The sequence below is a fragment of the Rhinolophus sinicus genome, chromosome 1 (genome assembly GCF_057876585.1).
Source record: "Rhinolophus sinicus isolate RSI-liver-muscle chromosome 1, RSI-T2T, whole genome shotgun sequence".
NCBI classification, from domain to species: Eukaryota; Metazoa; Chordata; class Mammalia; order Chiroptera; family Rhinolophidae; genus Rhinolophus; species Rhinolophus sinicus.
In genome coordinates, this window is record NC_142501.1 from 206,187,864 (window position 1) to 206,204,365 (window position 16,502).

The 16,502-nt window shown below is 45.8% G+C and overlaps 1 protein-coding gene across 8 annotated transcripts in view; it reads right to left on the reverse strand.

The window, feature by feature from the left end:
• CC2D2A (coiled-coil and C2 domain containing 2A) overlaps positions 1-15,063 on the reverse strand; it is a 112,504-nt gene extending 97,441 nt beyond the window's left edge. For 2 of the 8 annotated variants that reach the window (XM_019740860.3, XM_074321564.2), the window contains exons 1-4: positions 14,890-15,057; positions 9,722-9,780; positions 7,583-7,663; positions 5,549-5,678 (exon numbers count right to left, since the gene is read on the reverse strand). In XM_019740860.3, the coding sequence (XP_019596419.3) occupies positions 5,549-5,678; positions 7,583-7,663; positions 9,722-9,760 (250 nt within the window). In that variant the 5' untranslated portion in view covers positions 9,761-9,780; positions 14,890-15,057. Of the gene's footprint in view, positions 1-5,548; positions 5,679-7,101; positions 7,237-7,582; positions 7,711-9,721; positions 9,781-14,889 lie in introns of those variants that run through there. The other 6 variants (XM_074321527.2, XM_074321533.2, XM_074321540.2 and 3 more) reach the window with 6 other exon arrangements.
• Positions 15,064-16,502: the final 1,439 nt, after the last annotated feature.

Here is a 16,502-nt window from a genome sequence, read left to right on the forward strand (position 1 = left end):
TAAATGAGGCTCCCCTGGCTTAGGAAGATTAGGTTACTGCTCAAGTCCCACGACTGAAAGTCATGAAAGAAACATACATGGTCAAATGATTTTCAACAAGGATGCCAAGACCACTCAATGTGAAAAGGATGGTCTCTTCAACAAACAGTGTTGGGAAACTGGCTGTTCATGTGCAAAAGAATAAAGGTGGACCCTTACCTTACACCATATACAAAAATAAACTCAAAATGGATTGAAGACCTAAAATTATAAAACTTCTAGAAGAAAACACAGAGGAAATTCTTCATGACACTGAGTTTGGCAATAATTTCTTGGACATGACACCAAAAGCACAGGCAACAAAAGCAGAAATAGACAAATGGGACTACCTCAATCTGAAAAACTGTGCATCAAAGGACACAATCAATAGAGTAAAAAGGCAAACTATGAAATGGGATAAAATATTGCAAATCATGGATCTGACAGGGGTTATTATTCAGAATATATTAAAAAACTCCCACAACTCAACACATAACTCGATTAGGAAATGGACACAGGATAGACATTTCTCCAAACATCATAGACAAATGGTCATATATCAAAAGACGCTCCACATTACTAATCATCAGAGAAATGCAAATCAAAAGATGACTTTAAGAAGGCCACTATAAAAGCTAACAAACAGAAAATCTCAAAAAGTTGGCAAGGATGTGGAGAAACTGGAAGGCTTGTGCACTGTTGGCGGGAATGTAAAATGTTGCAGCCACTATGGAAAACAGTGGGGAGGTTTCTCAAAAAATTAAAAATAGAACTACTTTATGACCCAGCAATCCCCCTTCTGGGTATTTATCCAGAAGAATCAAGAGCAGGATCTTGAAGAGACATTGGCACATTCACGTCGATAGCAGCATCATTTGCGATAGGAAAGAGGTAGAAGCAACCCAAATGTCCATGAAGGATGCATGGATAAGAGAAATAGGCCTATACATACAATGGACTATTATTCAGCATTAAAAAGGAAAAAATTCCTGTCACATACTACAATATGGATGACCTGAAGACACTATACTCGTGAATTTAGCCAGTCACAAAGACAAATGCTGTATGGTTCTACTTATGTGAGGTATCTAAAATAGTCAAATGCATAGAAATAGTGAGTAGAATGGTGGTTGCCAGGGGTCAGGGAGAGGGGGAAATGGGGAGTTATTTTTTATTATAAAGCTTCAGTTTTGCAAGATGAAATATTTTTGGAGACTTGTGGTACAACAGTGTGAATATAGCTAACTCTACTGAGTTAACTGTACATTTAAAAATGATTAAGATAGATAATTTTATGGTGTGTGTGTGTGTGTTTTACCACAATTAAGAATATATATATATATATATATATATATATATATATATATATATATATATGTAAATTCTGGCAAAGACATAAAAAGGAGAAAACAGATACTTGGAAGAAATGTGACAAAATCTTGTTAATCCTTGAATCTGGTGGTGGGCTTGTGAGGTTCACTGGATTTTATCTACATCATGCATGTTTGAATTTCCATAGTGAAAAATAGAGGCCTCAACAGGTATTACATTTAGGATCTTAAGACTTGGCACTTTTTCTCGGTGACATTTCATTTACTTTGAGAATATCAAAAGCTATTTTGATAACTATACACATGACGGGCTGAGGAGCTGTTAGCAGAGGAAATAGTGTTACCTATTTCGATGGGAAAAAAAAAGAATAAAAGGGGTCAAGGAAGAAATGTGCCTGAGTGGTGAAAATTTTTTTCCGAAAAGCAGCCAGTCTACTTGAACTCACGGTAGAGCCTGTCCCCCCAATCATCTCCTTACATCCTAGCTGAGCAAGGACGTGGGGGACAGTGTGGAAGACACTCTCCGATCACTTGGCCTGTCTGGCTCCACTGTAACTAACAAATCAGCCGATTCTGCCACATGGCTATAAGACTTGAGAAGTGTTGTTATTATGCCCAGGGCAGAGTTGCCCACAAATGTTTACCGAGCCCCCACCATGGTCCAAGCATCTCCCTAGGCACTGGAGTTCCATTCAGTGGTGAATGGAGAAGACAATCAGTGACGAGGAGCAAGCCAGGAGGTGACATGAGCTCTGACAGACAATGAATCAAGGGACAGGAAAGAATGGGTGATGAGGTGGGAAAGTGCTCTTTTCCACAGAAGGTCAGCGAAGGCCTCCCCAGCCTCCACCCTCCCCTCCCCACCTCCAGATCTCTACAGCCCATTACCAACAGGCATCTCAAACTTTGCAAGATCTTTCTTCCTTTCTACGCCCTAGCCTGTTCTTTCTGCCATCTCTCCTCTTTCTGCAAATGGCACCTCCATTTTCCCAGTTGCCCAAGTCAAAAACCTTGGCGTCAACCTTCCTACTTTCACAATCCCTGTTCAATCAGCAATGGACCCTGTTGGCTCCACCTTGTGGACACCCTGACTCCCGCTTCTGCCCACCCTTCCACTGCTACCCTGGGCCCAGTCCCCACCACCTCCACCTGGATCTTTGCTGGTGCCCTCAAACTGGTCTCTCCAGAGTGAAATCAGCACAGCGTCCGTCAGCCTAAGTCTGGCCAGATCACTTGTCTCTCAAAGCCTCCCATGGCTGTCATCCCACTGGCGTTGAAAGTGCAAGGAGCCACAAGGCTGGGTACGATTCCCTTCCTCCTTCTCACTAAGTTCTTCTTCTTCCTTCTTGCTCACTCTGTCAGCCACTCTGGCCTCCTTGCTGCTCCTTGAATATACCAACACTCTTGCTTTAAGGCCACGTTCCTCAGGGATCTCGTGTTTCCTTTACGCCTCTGCTCCAACACCATCCTGTTGGAGAGGCCTTCCCCAATGACCTTTAATAATATAGTAACCCCTCCTCTCACCTCCACTGTCCAGCGTCATCTTTCTCTATAGCACTTCTCACCACCGGCCACTGGTCTACTTCTCATGTTTGTTTCACTTGTTTTCCCTTTTTTCCTCTCATCCCCCAGTTGGAATATAAACTCCATGGAGGTATTGGGCATTCTATTCTCGTCCCCATTTTGCAAATAAAGAAACTGAAGTTTAGGGAGGTGGGGGAACTTGGCCAAGTAAATGAGAAAGTGACAGGTAGAGAGTGGTACCCACACTGTTCTGACACCAAAGCCCATGCCTCAGCTGTTACATCTCTATTACCTTTCCGTCACAAGTATGATAAAAAGGTGGCTGGGGAGCTTTCTGTGAGTGGGCACCAAGGCCCCGGGATGCTCAGGTGGTCGCGAGGCAGTCAGGGGCCGGGGCCAGAGTGCAGACAGATTGGGGCAGAGTGGGAACATCATGGGAAGGTGCCGATTGCACAGTCTCAGAGCCCAGAACAAGTAAAAGAGTGTGGATTTTATGTGATGCTTACTCTGGATTTCTGAGTAGAAAAGTGAAAAAAGCGTTTTCAAGAAAGATGAATGTAGTGGTTTAAAAGCATGTCCATAAATGTATTCAACACACCTCCCTTTAAAAGGTGGAGCCTAATTTCCTTCCTCTGGAAGGTGGGCTGGACTTAGTGACATACTTCTAACAAATGGCAATGGTGTGGTGATTTCCCAGGAGAGGTCACAAAAGACATGGCTGCTTCTACCTTGCTCTGGACGCAGTTTTCAGCACACATTTGTGTGTTTTCAGTGCTCTGTCTGGAATCTTCTTCCCCAAAACTCTACCACAGAGATGCCTGCATACCTGTCAGCCATAGTTCCTCTATTGCCCTTTCCCGGCCCATCTCAGGTCAGTACACCCAGCCACGTTTCTCCCCACACTTGGCATTCCCTGTACTTGTCTGTCTTGCTCCAATGTGTGTTGACAGAACAATGAATCTGTTCTGCTTGCTGGACCACCTGGCTGACTTTCCACTGGTCTTGACCGCTCATTCTGACAGGTGCCTGGCTACACAGCCTCCTTATCCATCAGCCACCCCCACCCCCCGCCCACCTGACTCCTAGGGACGTTTCCTCTATGTCTTGGTTCACCAGTGCTCCCAAATCAGCCACAGCTTTCAGCCCTGTCCAGGGCTGCCCAGATATCACTGGTCATGACCTTGCTCAGGCAGGCAAATCTTAGCTTTGTGTTCTCCTCTTCTCCAAATCAGAACTAGTACTATTTTATTTTTATTTTGGGATGAATGCATAGATTAAATCTATTATCTCACTCTCAAACACTTTTGTTACTGTGCATTTATCAAATGTTCTATGCTATTTAAAATCCTTTCATACCCTGTTTTGATTTGATCCTCACAATTATACCCATGGTGATCATGAATGTTTTTCTCCCATTTTAGAAAAAAGAAAAGAATCCACCTTCACTATGCCACAGACCCTTTATTACTGGCCACCCGCTCTGACTGTGTTTCCCTTTAATTTTAAAATAATTCATTACATATTCAATAGTTGTGCTACGGACTGAATTGCACCCCAGCAAAATTCATATGTTGAAACCCTAACCCCCAATGTGACTGTATTTGGAGCTGGGAGGTACTTAATGTTAAATGCGATTAGAAGGTGGGGTCCTGATACCACAGGATTAGCGTTCATACAAGAAGAGACACCAAAGTGAGCACCCAGGGAGACGGCAAGCCAGGTAGGGAGGCTCACTGGAAACCTCCACGCTGGCACTTTGATCTTGGACATCTAGCCTTCGGAACAGCGAGCAAAAACGAATGCTACCCAGTCTGTGGTATTTTGTTATGGCTGCTTGAGCTGACGAAGACCAGTTACAATATTCCACAGTGAATAATTCTGAGTACGGAGCTCCAAAGCAATTTTATGGGATGAAGTTTGTAACGGCTCTCATTGCATTGTATCACCCCTCTGTGATGGAAACCACATTCTTCGCAGGGTTGGAGGTCAGATGAGCTTGCTTACAAAGCCTTTTAGTTTCCAACAGTTACTTTATTCACAGCTCTGCTACTCAAGGACATAAGGTAGTGGCTGTGTAATAATTATGTAACAATTGAAAGTATAACACACTTTTCTTGTCTAATCCGCTTTTTATGAAAAGCAACCAGTGAGGGGTAACCATTTTCCCTACAATGAGCAGAGAATTAATACTTTCACTATAGTGGGAAAGAGCAAATGCTGTGAAGTGCAGCCCGAGGTCCTCAGAGGGGAGAAGGGAAGGTGTGTGTGTATGTGTGTGTGTGGGGGGGGATCAGGACGGGGTCCTCAAGGGGCAAGGTCTCCCAGAGCCTCAGAAACTCCCTCATATCTTTCAACATCTGATTCAAGTCCAATTCATTCACCTGTGTGCCTTCCTAAGTAGTTCCCCCTCCTTTGAATTGCTACATATTTGATTATCTGTACCGTTTCTATTTCAATGAACACATCAGCCTTATGTGGTTCTATAAATACGTCCTGAAGCTATGCGTCTAGTCTCCTAGACAGCTGTTCACCTAGAAAATTACCCATGGAGTTGGCGTGCAGTAGGATGGAAGGGTAGTGACTGTATGAAAAAGAATACCCATTAAAATCCCTGTCTTTCCGATCACAGAAGGCAATTAATGAACTCTGGCTGTACTGAACTGAGAGACACTTACTCCGTGGGCCACGTCCGGTGGTCATGCTCAGGAGGCGAGTGTCAGGGTCTGGATCGTCCTCCATGGGCTCCCGCTGGCTGCCAAGATGGGGCTTTTCAGACACCATTTCCTGGGGGCCAGCAGTCCGCTGCTGTGGGCAGAGGGGCAGAGACGGTGAGTCCCAGGGCTTCTGTTGACACAGATCCTATCTCAGGATGAGGTGGGTCACTTAAGAAGGGGACAGGCCTGAATACTACTCAGACCTAGAAAACTCTGATCCCTGCTACCTGCGTCGCGATGGTCACCCCTGCAGGAAAGCTCTGTCAACGTTGAGTTTCTCTAGGAAGTTTCTCGTGAAATTACCAAGGCATCCCAAATAAAATGGAAATTTTACTTTTTCTAGATATAATGTACCTGCAGAAATTTGGAGGAAAAAATGAAGCAGGAAAGTCACAACCAAACTATTTGATTCCAACTCCAACTCGTTTGGAAACAGTTTTTTCTGGGTATTCCAGGACGAAGAACAGCCTCTGATTTCGTCCCCAGAGACTCAGGGCTTAGAGGAGGTGGGCAGGTGAGCAGAGGTGGCAGTGGCAGCCACGGCTGCATGATCGATCCTCTTGGGGGTCAGACCAAGGCTTGAGTCCGAACTCAGCTTTACTCTGGGCTCTGGGCAGGCTATTTAACTTCCTGACTTCCATGCTTCCTCTTCCGTAAGAGAAGGGAAATAGAAATCTCCCATTGCCTGAGATGCTGCTATGCTAATGAGGCATTGTGCAAAGCACAGAGATTCTGATTTAAATAAATAGTCTAAGATGAACCTGAGACATTTAATTAAAAAAAAAAATCCCTAAGTGATTTCGAAATGCCACTGGGGTTAAGAAACATAATTCTTGGTTTCTTGTAATGCCCCAAAGACTGCTATGTTGTTCTGTGAGCAGGGCTCTTGTGCAGCTTAACTTAATGAGATGATGCCTGGGAAGTGGGATGCCTGCTATTCTCTTCTCTTCTCCATCTTTGTCCTTTTCTTCCCTTTTCATCCAAGCTCCACAGCCCCAGCCCTGGACACCTTGGCACACTGCGGTGGCCCTTGAGCTAAGGACTGGAACTCTTCCTATCTGCACTGGGTGGTTGCTGCCTCCGTGGGTCCCCTACCCTACTGCTGAGCCACTACCAACCGTGCAGGAAGGGGTTAAAGCTCCCTGAGTGGCAGAGGGAGCAGCCACGTGGCCTGGCAGCACCTCCTGTCCCCTGCTCTCTCCCCTGGGTGCCCATCCCAGCTGCAGAAGAAGCCAGCTCCTCTGCTCAGCTGTCCCTTCCAGAGTGTGCTGGAAAGGGGAGAGCGGTGAGGGGAGAGCGGAAAGAGAGGTTTCTCCCCTGCCACGAGATCCCTGGTGCCCTCCCTCCCTCCCCACCTCGCCAGCCACTCTTCCCCAGGCAGGCTCCATCACGTGGCTGCTGGCTCAAAATGGCGCTCCCTGCCCCTCCCCTCCCTCTGCAGCTGGCATCTTCAGTATTCCAAACAATCCTCCCTCCACAGAGGGCAAGGACCCTTACCAAGGGAGTTCATTTACCTTGAGAAGGTTGACCTTGCAGAGGGATGCTGCCAGCCAAGGAGGGCCACTCCTGTGGAGGGGAGAGCTGGGGGCGGGAGTGCCAGCAGGCTGGGAGAGGGAGTTAGCTTCCCACTTAGACTGAAGCCGAGTCCGGGCTTGCAGTTGGAGAAAGGGGGAGTTCCCCAAGATTGTAATGCTGCACTGCCATCTATCGCCCGTCTTAGTTTTTGGCTTTTTGATGACAACACTGGAAGGGGGCTCTTTCCTCTATTTTTCTATACCTGTCTCAGGGCATGGGAAAAATCTTAGAGGAAAAAGACTCCAAATACTGACCATGGTCTCATGGTGAGGGTCATCTGGAAGGTCCCACACAAGGTGCTGCACCCGGACCATCCACCCACCTCCCTGCCTCTCCCAGAGGAGGACATGTGGCCCCTGTGGGTGCAGGTGAGGTGTTAACAGCCCAGTAGACAGACCCATGTTTCTTGGCACTCCCTACCTGTTTCTTTTTTTTTTGTCTTTGAACCTTCGAAGTCTTCTTTCTTCCCACATCCGCATCCTCATCATTTTCAATGAACTCCTTTGTTAAAATGCAAATAGAAGAGTCATCACTTGGTATGTGTGCAACTTGGGAAAGAATCATAAAAGAAGAACAGGGGTGTCAGTGAAAGTCACAGTCTTACTCTAGGGCCTCCAGGCACTACAGGTGAGTGCAAGTGTGGGGAGAGACAACTGAGATCTGAGCAGCCATCCTCATAGACTCTTCTCAAAATAGCTATGACCTTGAAACACTGTGTCCAAAGGGAAACATTGTAAATGAGATGATGGGGCTTCATTGTCCCAGGTCCTCGTTCACATAGAACTTTATTGAGCACTTACTGTGTTCCAGGCCCTGGGGGCACAGAGATACTCCCTGCCCTCAAAGTCACAATCTAAACAAATGAATCTGCCAGGACATATGGACTGGCCCCGAAGGGGGACATAGCACAGGATGACCTCTGAACCATAGTCAGGGTTTCAAGGGTTGGGCTTCTCTGCTCCCCAGTCTAACTATCAGGTAGAGGATGATGAAGACACAGGTTAAATCACAGGAAGTTGAGGAAGTTTTGATTTAAAGAACATTTTAGTAGATCCTTTTGAAAAGGGCGAAATCCTTTAACAGTGCAGACTTTGTTTTCTTTTTCCACATAACATTTTCTAAAGTTTTATTCATTAAATGTTACACCTAAATGCTCTCATATTTCAAGCTCTAAACTTTTCTAGTCCCAGAATTTTACAAACGGGTGCCGGCACTTCTGAGTATAAAAGAAATGGCAAGATAAACCCAGAACCTCTCCCTGGCACTCCACATTTATTAGAATTTTTTTTCTCTAAAATTGGGAATTTAAAACATTTTTATACAGAACAAATCTGGAACACAAAGCATGGGTTTTAATGATGTAAGAATTCAAAGAAACGGCATGCAGGTTGCTGGGCTGGTTCCAATTACACATCTGTGCCCTTGATCACTGGGGTTAGAGAAGAAGATAAGAACTTCAGTTACAGGAGAGGGAACCGACGTCCCGACCAGGGAAGGGGTGTGGCGTGAGCTTTCCCTACGTCTATGGGACCGACTTCTCGGTCATCCTCTGGGTACAAGCTCCGTCTTCACTCGGACCTCATCCCTCAGGGCCCACAAGGTAGGGAATGTTCAGAGCTCAGGAATTCACCAACTTAGATGACAGGATGTTGAAATTACTGAGGTGTGCAAGTGTGGTTCTGAATTCAAGTCTAAGTTCTTACTGGCTTAGAATGGACGTAGGAGAAATGTAGGTTCGTTTTTATTCTCCAATAATGATTTGATCCTCCATCAATGGAAAGCTGTCCAGTACTAGGACTTCCAATTAGATAGAATGTAAACTCCATGAGGGCACAGGGTTTGGTTCACTGCTGTATCCCCAGGGGCCAGAGGAATGATACGTATTTGGTGCATGAATGAATGAGCAAATGTAGAGTCATGTGGTTTTATCTGCGTAACGTGTTCCTCCAGGTTTTTTGAATTACTCTACTAAAAACGGAATGTTGTCTCCATTTCTGCCTCCAGGGTCTCAAGTCAGTGAGCCCTGGAGTCAAGGGAGATGCAGGCATTGACGGGAATACTTTCTCCTGTGTGGTGGTTTGCAGAATCCACATGGGAGATCGCCTTTGTTCTCTGCTCTATCTAGACAGTGTTTAATGAAGTTGGTATACCATGAGTGAGCAATCGCAGAGGATTGTATTAGTGGCTATAATCTATGCTGGTTAGCTTCATTCTGAGTTTCCTTAGAAGTCTATGTGCTTCAGCAGAGCTGGGCCCCATAGCAGGTGGCGCCTTAGAACTGCTTTGTGTCAGAATTCATGACGCGGTGACAAAGCAGCTTCAGAGCCTCCCAGTAGAGGCAAACTCTGGAGTGCCGGGAGGGCTGCATTTCCTAAACCATCCACCAGGAGCCTATCCTAGCACCCGCTGTGTGCAGCTGGAGAACCATGAACGCTTGCTGCTGGCCTAGCTTCCTCACTTACCACATGTCCGACACAGCGCACTGCACACACACACACACACACACACACACACACACACACACACACATCCCTTGGGGACATCTAAGCAACCACTTACCTCTGTGATTATGTTCACTTTTTCTTCCTGGGGATTCATTGGGCTGTGATGGCTCCTCCCTGCCAGGCAAAGCACACACAAAAAAGTCAGGACTTTTGAAGTCAGTGAAATATCTTTCTTACTATTGATAAATATAAGCCGACCTCCATGATTAGGGAAGTGTTTGAGCCGAGTAGATGTTCCATTCATAGGAATACGTTCTTCCAAGCCCAGGACTGGTGCAAATGAGCCCTGTGGGAATAAGGAGGATGACAGACCCCTCTGTCCTCATGACCCTGCCAACGAGCCTGGTTTTGCTGTGCAGCAGGTGGGAGCCAGGGAAGAGTTCTGCCTGTGGAGTCAGATGGCCCTGGTTAGAGTCTAGCTCTGGGAGGACGATTTTCCAGCTTCTCTTCTTCCCTCAAACCTCCACCTTCCCTCCCCTCCTCCCCACCCCTGACCTTGGATCTCATTTCACTGAGCAAAGAGAGGAGACCAGAGAGGGTTTCCACAGCCCGTGCCCCAGAGCACTGAGTCATGTCACCTCTTGTGCTTTCACTTGCTACTGTGAGCTGTGCGTGCTCCTGCCTGGGCCAGGGCTCTGCTGGCACTGGGACCCGTCTCCTCCCTCCTCTAGGACCTTGTCAAGACTGTGTCCCCTTTTCCTCTGGATAATCATTTCTTCCTGCTCTGTTACCTCATTCTTTTCAGTGTACAAAGTGCTGTAATTGGCCCTTTTCTTAAAAAAAAGGCTCCCTGGACTTTAGGTCTTTCTAGTCATTGCTCAAGTTTTCAATGCTCTTCAGGAAAACTCCTTCAACACTCTCTTTCCAATCAGTTCTTATGGACCCAGCACTCCCTGAAACTGCTTTGGCCAGGATTTCCAATGACTCCTGTGTTACCACATCTAATGATTGGTCCTCAGCCCTTATCTTATCTGACCTGATACAGGCATTATTCAGTAATGAGAGTGACCCATCACTTTCTTTCTCTTGAAACATTTTCTTCATTTGCTCTGGGACATGTTCCTTCCTGGTGTTCCTGTGCCCACTGGCTGCTCCTTCTCACGCTCCTGAGCTAGTTTCTCCTCACCTGCTGACCACCCCACATGAGTGCCCAAGGCTCAGCCTTGCCTCTACACATTCCCTGTGGTCTCATCGTTTTGCTTTGCTTTAAATACCATCTACATACTAATAGTCTCCAAGTTTCCATCCTGGGCCCACAGGTCTCCGCAGAACTCCAGACTCAAACACCCAGATGCTAGATGGGTACCTTCACTTGGCTTATTAACATGCCTCAGACGAAGCTCCTCGCCACCAACCCTGACCTGCTTGTCCTGCGGCCTTTCTTGTTGCATTAAACAGAACACCATCTTGCTCAGGCTAAAACCTTGGAGTCACTCTTGATTCTGCTCTGACTCTCCTATGACATACCACATCCAACCCCTCAGAAATCCTGCCAGCTTTGCCTTCAGATTATACTGAGAATTCAATCACCTCTAAGTACCTTCACTACTCTCACCCTGGTCCAGCACCACTGTCTCTCAAATGGCCTCGCACAAGAACCTTCCAGCTTCTCCGATTCCCACCTTGCTTACCTACAGTCTATTCTCTATGTTGAAGCCAGAGTAAATTGTTTAAAATTTGAGCGAGATCATGTTATTTCTCCACTCAAAATCCTCCGACGACTCCCCTTTCTCAACAAGGCAAAATCCCAAATCCTTTCAATGGCCTGCAAAGCTGCATGATCTACACTTGAATCCTCTGGCCTCAGTGCCTTTGTACTTGGTGTTGCCTCTGCCTAGAACTCTCTTTCTGCATGTCTCGCTCTCTTTCTCTTTCAATCCCTTCAGGACTCTGTTCAAATCTCATTTGATCAGAGAGGTCTTCCCTAAACACTCACAACGCAGTGATAACCTTCTGCTCTCACCCTACTGGATCTCCCTAACTACCTACACTGATTTATTTTCCACAGTACTAATCACCTGTTCACACACATACTTAGTTGTGATTGCCTGCTCATTCCCATTAGAATAAACTACAAGAGGACAGGAACATTTGTTCTTTCCTTACCCCCAGAGCCTAGGCCTATGGCACACAGTAGACATTCAATAAATATTTGTCGAATGAATGACCAAAATCACTATTTATCCGCTGCATCTTCATAGCCCCATTCTGGAGCCCTCTAAAGACTCATTGTCCTCCCTGGGCTGACGTGAAGATTAAATGAGAGGAAATGTGGAGAAATACCAGGGCTGACACGTTGTAGGCCTTTCCTGATATCCCTGGAAGCCCAGTCTTCACTGGGACTTGGTTATTTCAGCAGCTCACCTGAGGTGTTCAAGGTTTCACTGACCTTAATCGGGAATTAGCACGTTAACGGGAAGCAGAGCACTGGAAATTTGACTGTCTCCCATCTACACCTCTGCACAGGCTACAGAAATAGAGGAAGGGAAATGATGAAAGCAGCTAAGAAAATAAAAATGTGAGGAGATACTCTAGAAAAAACAAGGGGGCAGATAATGTTAAGGACACAAAAGCTCTCTAAGAAACAACTCTGGCAATTAAGAACTGGAAAAAAAAGAACTGTGAAGTCATTTAGTAACTAAAAAAAGATTCTCAATAAATTAAAAAATGTGATGTATGAAAGAAAGAAGTAGAAGTAGAAAATGAATAATATAATGGGGTTGATTTTTTTCTCCTTATTCTTTCCTGATCATTACCTTTGAATGAGTTTCTAATGACAGCAAAATTTATTTTTTTATGAACACTCTTGCTAAGAAAAGATAAATCAATACTCCCCAACTTTAATATACCACTTGTCGTCATATGCACCGAGCACTTGTTAATATATTTCTATTGGCAACATCAAAATAAGAGCCATGATTTACTGCAGGCTTCTTTTGTACTCTCTCTATATCCAAGTTGTCACTAGGCCTCACAATAACACTTCTAGCTTAGTAGCTGTTGCCTCAATTTACATGTAAGGAAACCGAGGTTTCCTCTGAGTCTAACCTCTGACAGTTTACCTAATTTGCCCAAGATTATAGTCTTGGGCCACATTTAGAACATTTAGAACTTGACCCCACGACTGTGATTCCAGAGTCCACCCCCTTGCTGCTCTCTCTCTCTGTCTCACCATATGTTCTTGCTTTTTCAATGATATCAGTAACTGTTCTATGCTAGCCCACTATTCTGGAACTATTTTCCATTGAAAACTGTGGCGCACTGCCTCAGTGAGAAAGAGCTTTGGCTACTTCAGGCCAGTGATTTGTTTAACTCAGTGCAGAACACCAAAGGCATTTTTGAAGGAAAGTACTGACACCTTCATCAAGGCAAAGACTATCCCTGAGGGTCACCAGAGGATCAGAGTCGTAAAAGGACCCTGTGACAAATTCTACAGAATGTAAGAAAGAAAGGAATGAAGGTAAATGAAAAAGGTGGCATTGTATGAATCTCAGCCTTGGCTGCTTAAAAAATAATACAGTATATGCATCCTACTCCAGGACAGTGAAAACATGGGTTTATAGAAAGAGTGAGGGCTCTGTAAAAAATTCTGTGGACCTGGGTTCATTTCCAGCACTATTTACCAGTTGTGTGATCTTGGAGCAATGCCTTTACCTCTCTGAGATACGTTTCTATGTCTGTGAATGTGGGGCCATAATTCCTACCTCGATGGGTAATAATTTTATACGGGTTAAATAATAGAATGTGTGTAGTAAAACGCCTAACACTTACCACGCTCTCCATTCTGGTTAGTGTTATCAGGAGAAGGTGGTGGGAGGGAGGGAAAGTAGAAGCAAAGAGTGGGGGAGGAAAAAGAGCTTAGCGGACAGAAGGGGAGTCACAAGAAAGACCGTATGTGATGTTCAAGTCCCCCGTTACCACCTTTGGTTCCTCTCTTCATCCCACTGGTCCAATAAGCAATACCTCCCCTCGCTTCCCCAGCTGGGCCCAGGGCAGTTTCCTTTCTGTTTCCATTCATGGTGATTTGAAGCCTTCCGCTGCCCTCAGAAGCATGAATATTTTCTCCCTGTGTACAGTGCTTAACTTTTTCTGTCCCATCCTGCTAGAACCTTGGGCAGGTGCCACACACACCCTTTTTGAATCCATTACCTACTTCTATAAGTTATTCTAGCCATAGCTTCCAGTAGTAGAAGGTTAGTGACAAATGGCTTTATCGAATCATTTAATCAGCTTCATATAATGTGTATCGCCTTCAAAGAGTACATACAAATATCTGAGCTGAGCTGGGTGGTATATGCCCGATGCACACACGTGATGAACTGAGTGTCTCAGGCGCTCCCCGGGGGTGGTCCTGCTGGGTGCTAAGAGCATTAGACCCTTTTATAAGTCTCTTATGGCACTTAGCTCATTGCACTGTTATTATCTGTTTGTAAGTCTGTCTTCCCGGTAAACCCTGAGCTTCTGACCTGGTCTAATTCATCTTTGTACCCTTTAAACTCCCGCACTCTGCCTGGTGTGTTGTTGATGCTCAATAAATGTGTGAATGATTGTCTCTTTACACGAGCTCCAGGAGAGACAGAGAGAGATTTCATTCTGGTGCTGAGTTTATTTGCAGAAGTTACATGAAAATTTAATAACATCCATGTATTTCCCATTAGACTTTATTTGCTTTTCATAGCACCTCTTTGCAATGAAGGGAAACAATCAGTTTAAATCACAGCCAGCAGATTTTCATGTGGTTTTTTGGGAGAGAGCAGGGATCCTCAGCCCCGTCTGTCACGGCCCTGTGCTGTCTAATGCCAAGAAAAGGGAAGCTTGCAATAGCTAGTACTTAGCCCTTCGAACCAATGTGAGCTAAAAGGCCCGGAAATGCAAACGCAGCAAATGTTCCTGGGAGTCTGGAGTGCAACAGGATGGAGGGGATGAAAGTCCCAGGAAGGAGGCAGGGTGACCGGCTGGGAGGGATTCACCAGGGTTGTGAGGAGCTGCCTTGAATGTTTCTACACACCAGAACCCAGGCTGAAGTGCAAATCAAAGCAGCGGAGTAGTGCTCTATGTTTTAATTCCAGAAAATAAAGCATGAATAATAATGATGAGAGCCCCTAACTTTACAAGTCAGTGAAATCTGCTCTGGGTACCGAGGGCAGAGGCTGAACTCCAAGGCAGGAAACCGAAAGCGGGAACCCAGTGCTACAGCCCTGCTCCCGGGAAGAACAGATTTACCTGAAAGACCTTTACGAAGGCACTTTGCTGAGTCCGCTATCCCAGATGAAAGGGAAGTGGAGCTGGGTCTTCCTGTTGAATCTTCCAAGCGTCCAAAGGAAGGGCTGAATGTTGGGGCGTCCCCGGGCGGCGCCCTGGGAAGCTGCAGCCATGTCTCCAGCAAAAACACGCACTTAGCAACGTGTTCCTAAGGGAGGTGGCTTGGTGGCTTTATTTCTCTTAAAGTGACAGCTTACTCCTAGGAGTGGAACACAAAGGTGCGTGGGGGGTGAGAGCAGAGAGCAGCCTACGGGACAAGGGCAGAGAAATCAACCTGGGGGAGGAGCTGGGCAGAAATTAGATAAAACTTTAAGAGCCGTTCCCTCCCTCATGTGTGGGGTCCCTGGCACTTCTGGTAAAAGACAGGCCGTGTTCAGAGGCCGGTGCTTTAGAATCATGACGTGTCATTGTTTCGGGGTGAAGATGTCTTTGTAGCGAAGGCTCCCCAGAGGTGCTTCCAGGCCCCAGCAAATACTGCTCTGCAGTGTTTTCCGGTTAAATGAGGGAGACTGAATGTACAAGGTTAACCTCTGCCTTTTCTCTGACTCCCACTGAAACGATTGAGTGAACATATAAATGTGATGGCTCAAAAAAGCAAAGGGAATGGGAGAAGAGGCAAAGCAGATGGAAGAGCATGGAATGAGTAGACCAAAGAAAGCCACACTCCAAGTATACGTGTGTGTCTGTGTTTATTAGTGTGTATGTCCGTGTACATGTGTCTCTCTGTGTGTAACTGTGTGTTTTTGGGTGTATCTCTATGTAGCTCTGTTGGTCTCTAGGTATCTGTGTCTATGCATGTCTCTGTGTGTTTGTATGTGTGTATGTATCTGTGTGTCTCTGTGTTTCTGTGTATGTTTGCATATCTCTGAGTGTGTGTTTCTCTGTGTGTGTGTCCCTGTACATACATGTGTGTCTGTGTGTGTATCTGTGTATGTGTGGGATGGGGTAAGTAGGCATAAGAGTGAGGAAATGAACTGATCCACTCTGCAGAACTCCAGAGAAGCTCAGGCTTGGGCTCGGTGCTGTGATGGGCTGAACAGTGTCCCACTAAAAAAGATATGTTGGAGTCCTAACCCCCAGGACTTCAAAATGTGACCTTATTTGGAAATGAGTCAGTTTAAGATGAGGTCATTAGCGAGGGCCCTTATCCAATGTGACTACCTTCTTATAAAAAGGGGAGACTCTAGGCACAGAGACAGACATGCATAGAGGGAATGTGATATGAAGACACAGAGAGAATAGCATCTACAAATCAGGGAACGCCTGAGGCACCAGAAGCTAGGAGACACATGGGACCCATTCTTCCTCACAGCCCTGAGAAGGAACCAATCCTGCCAATGCCTTGGTTTCTTACCTCTCATCTCCAGAACTGTGAGACAATACATTTCTGTTGTCTTAAGCCACCCAGTGTGTGCTGCTTTGTTGTAGCAGCCTCAGGAAACTAGTACAGTTATATACCAAGGAAAGTGGGGAGAGTTATGGGGCTGAAATGCAAGATTTGAAAGTATGTCTACAGAGGGGCTGTGTCCTCAGGCTCCTTCCTTACTCCTGGCAGCCTGAGGAAACATGCCCGT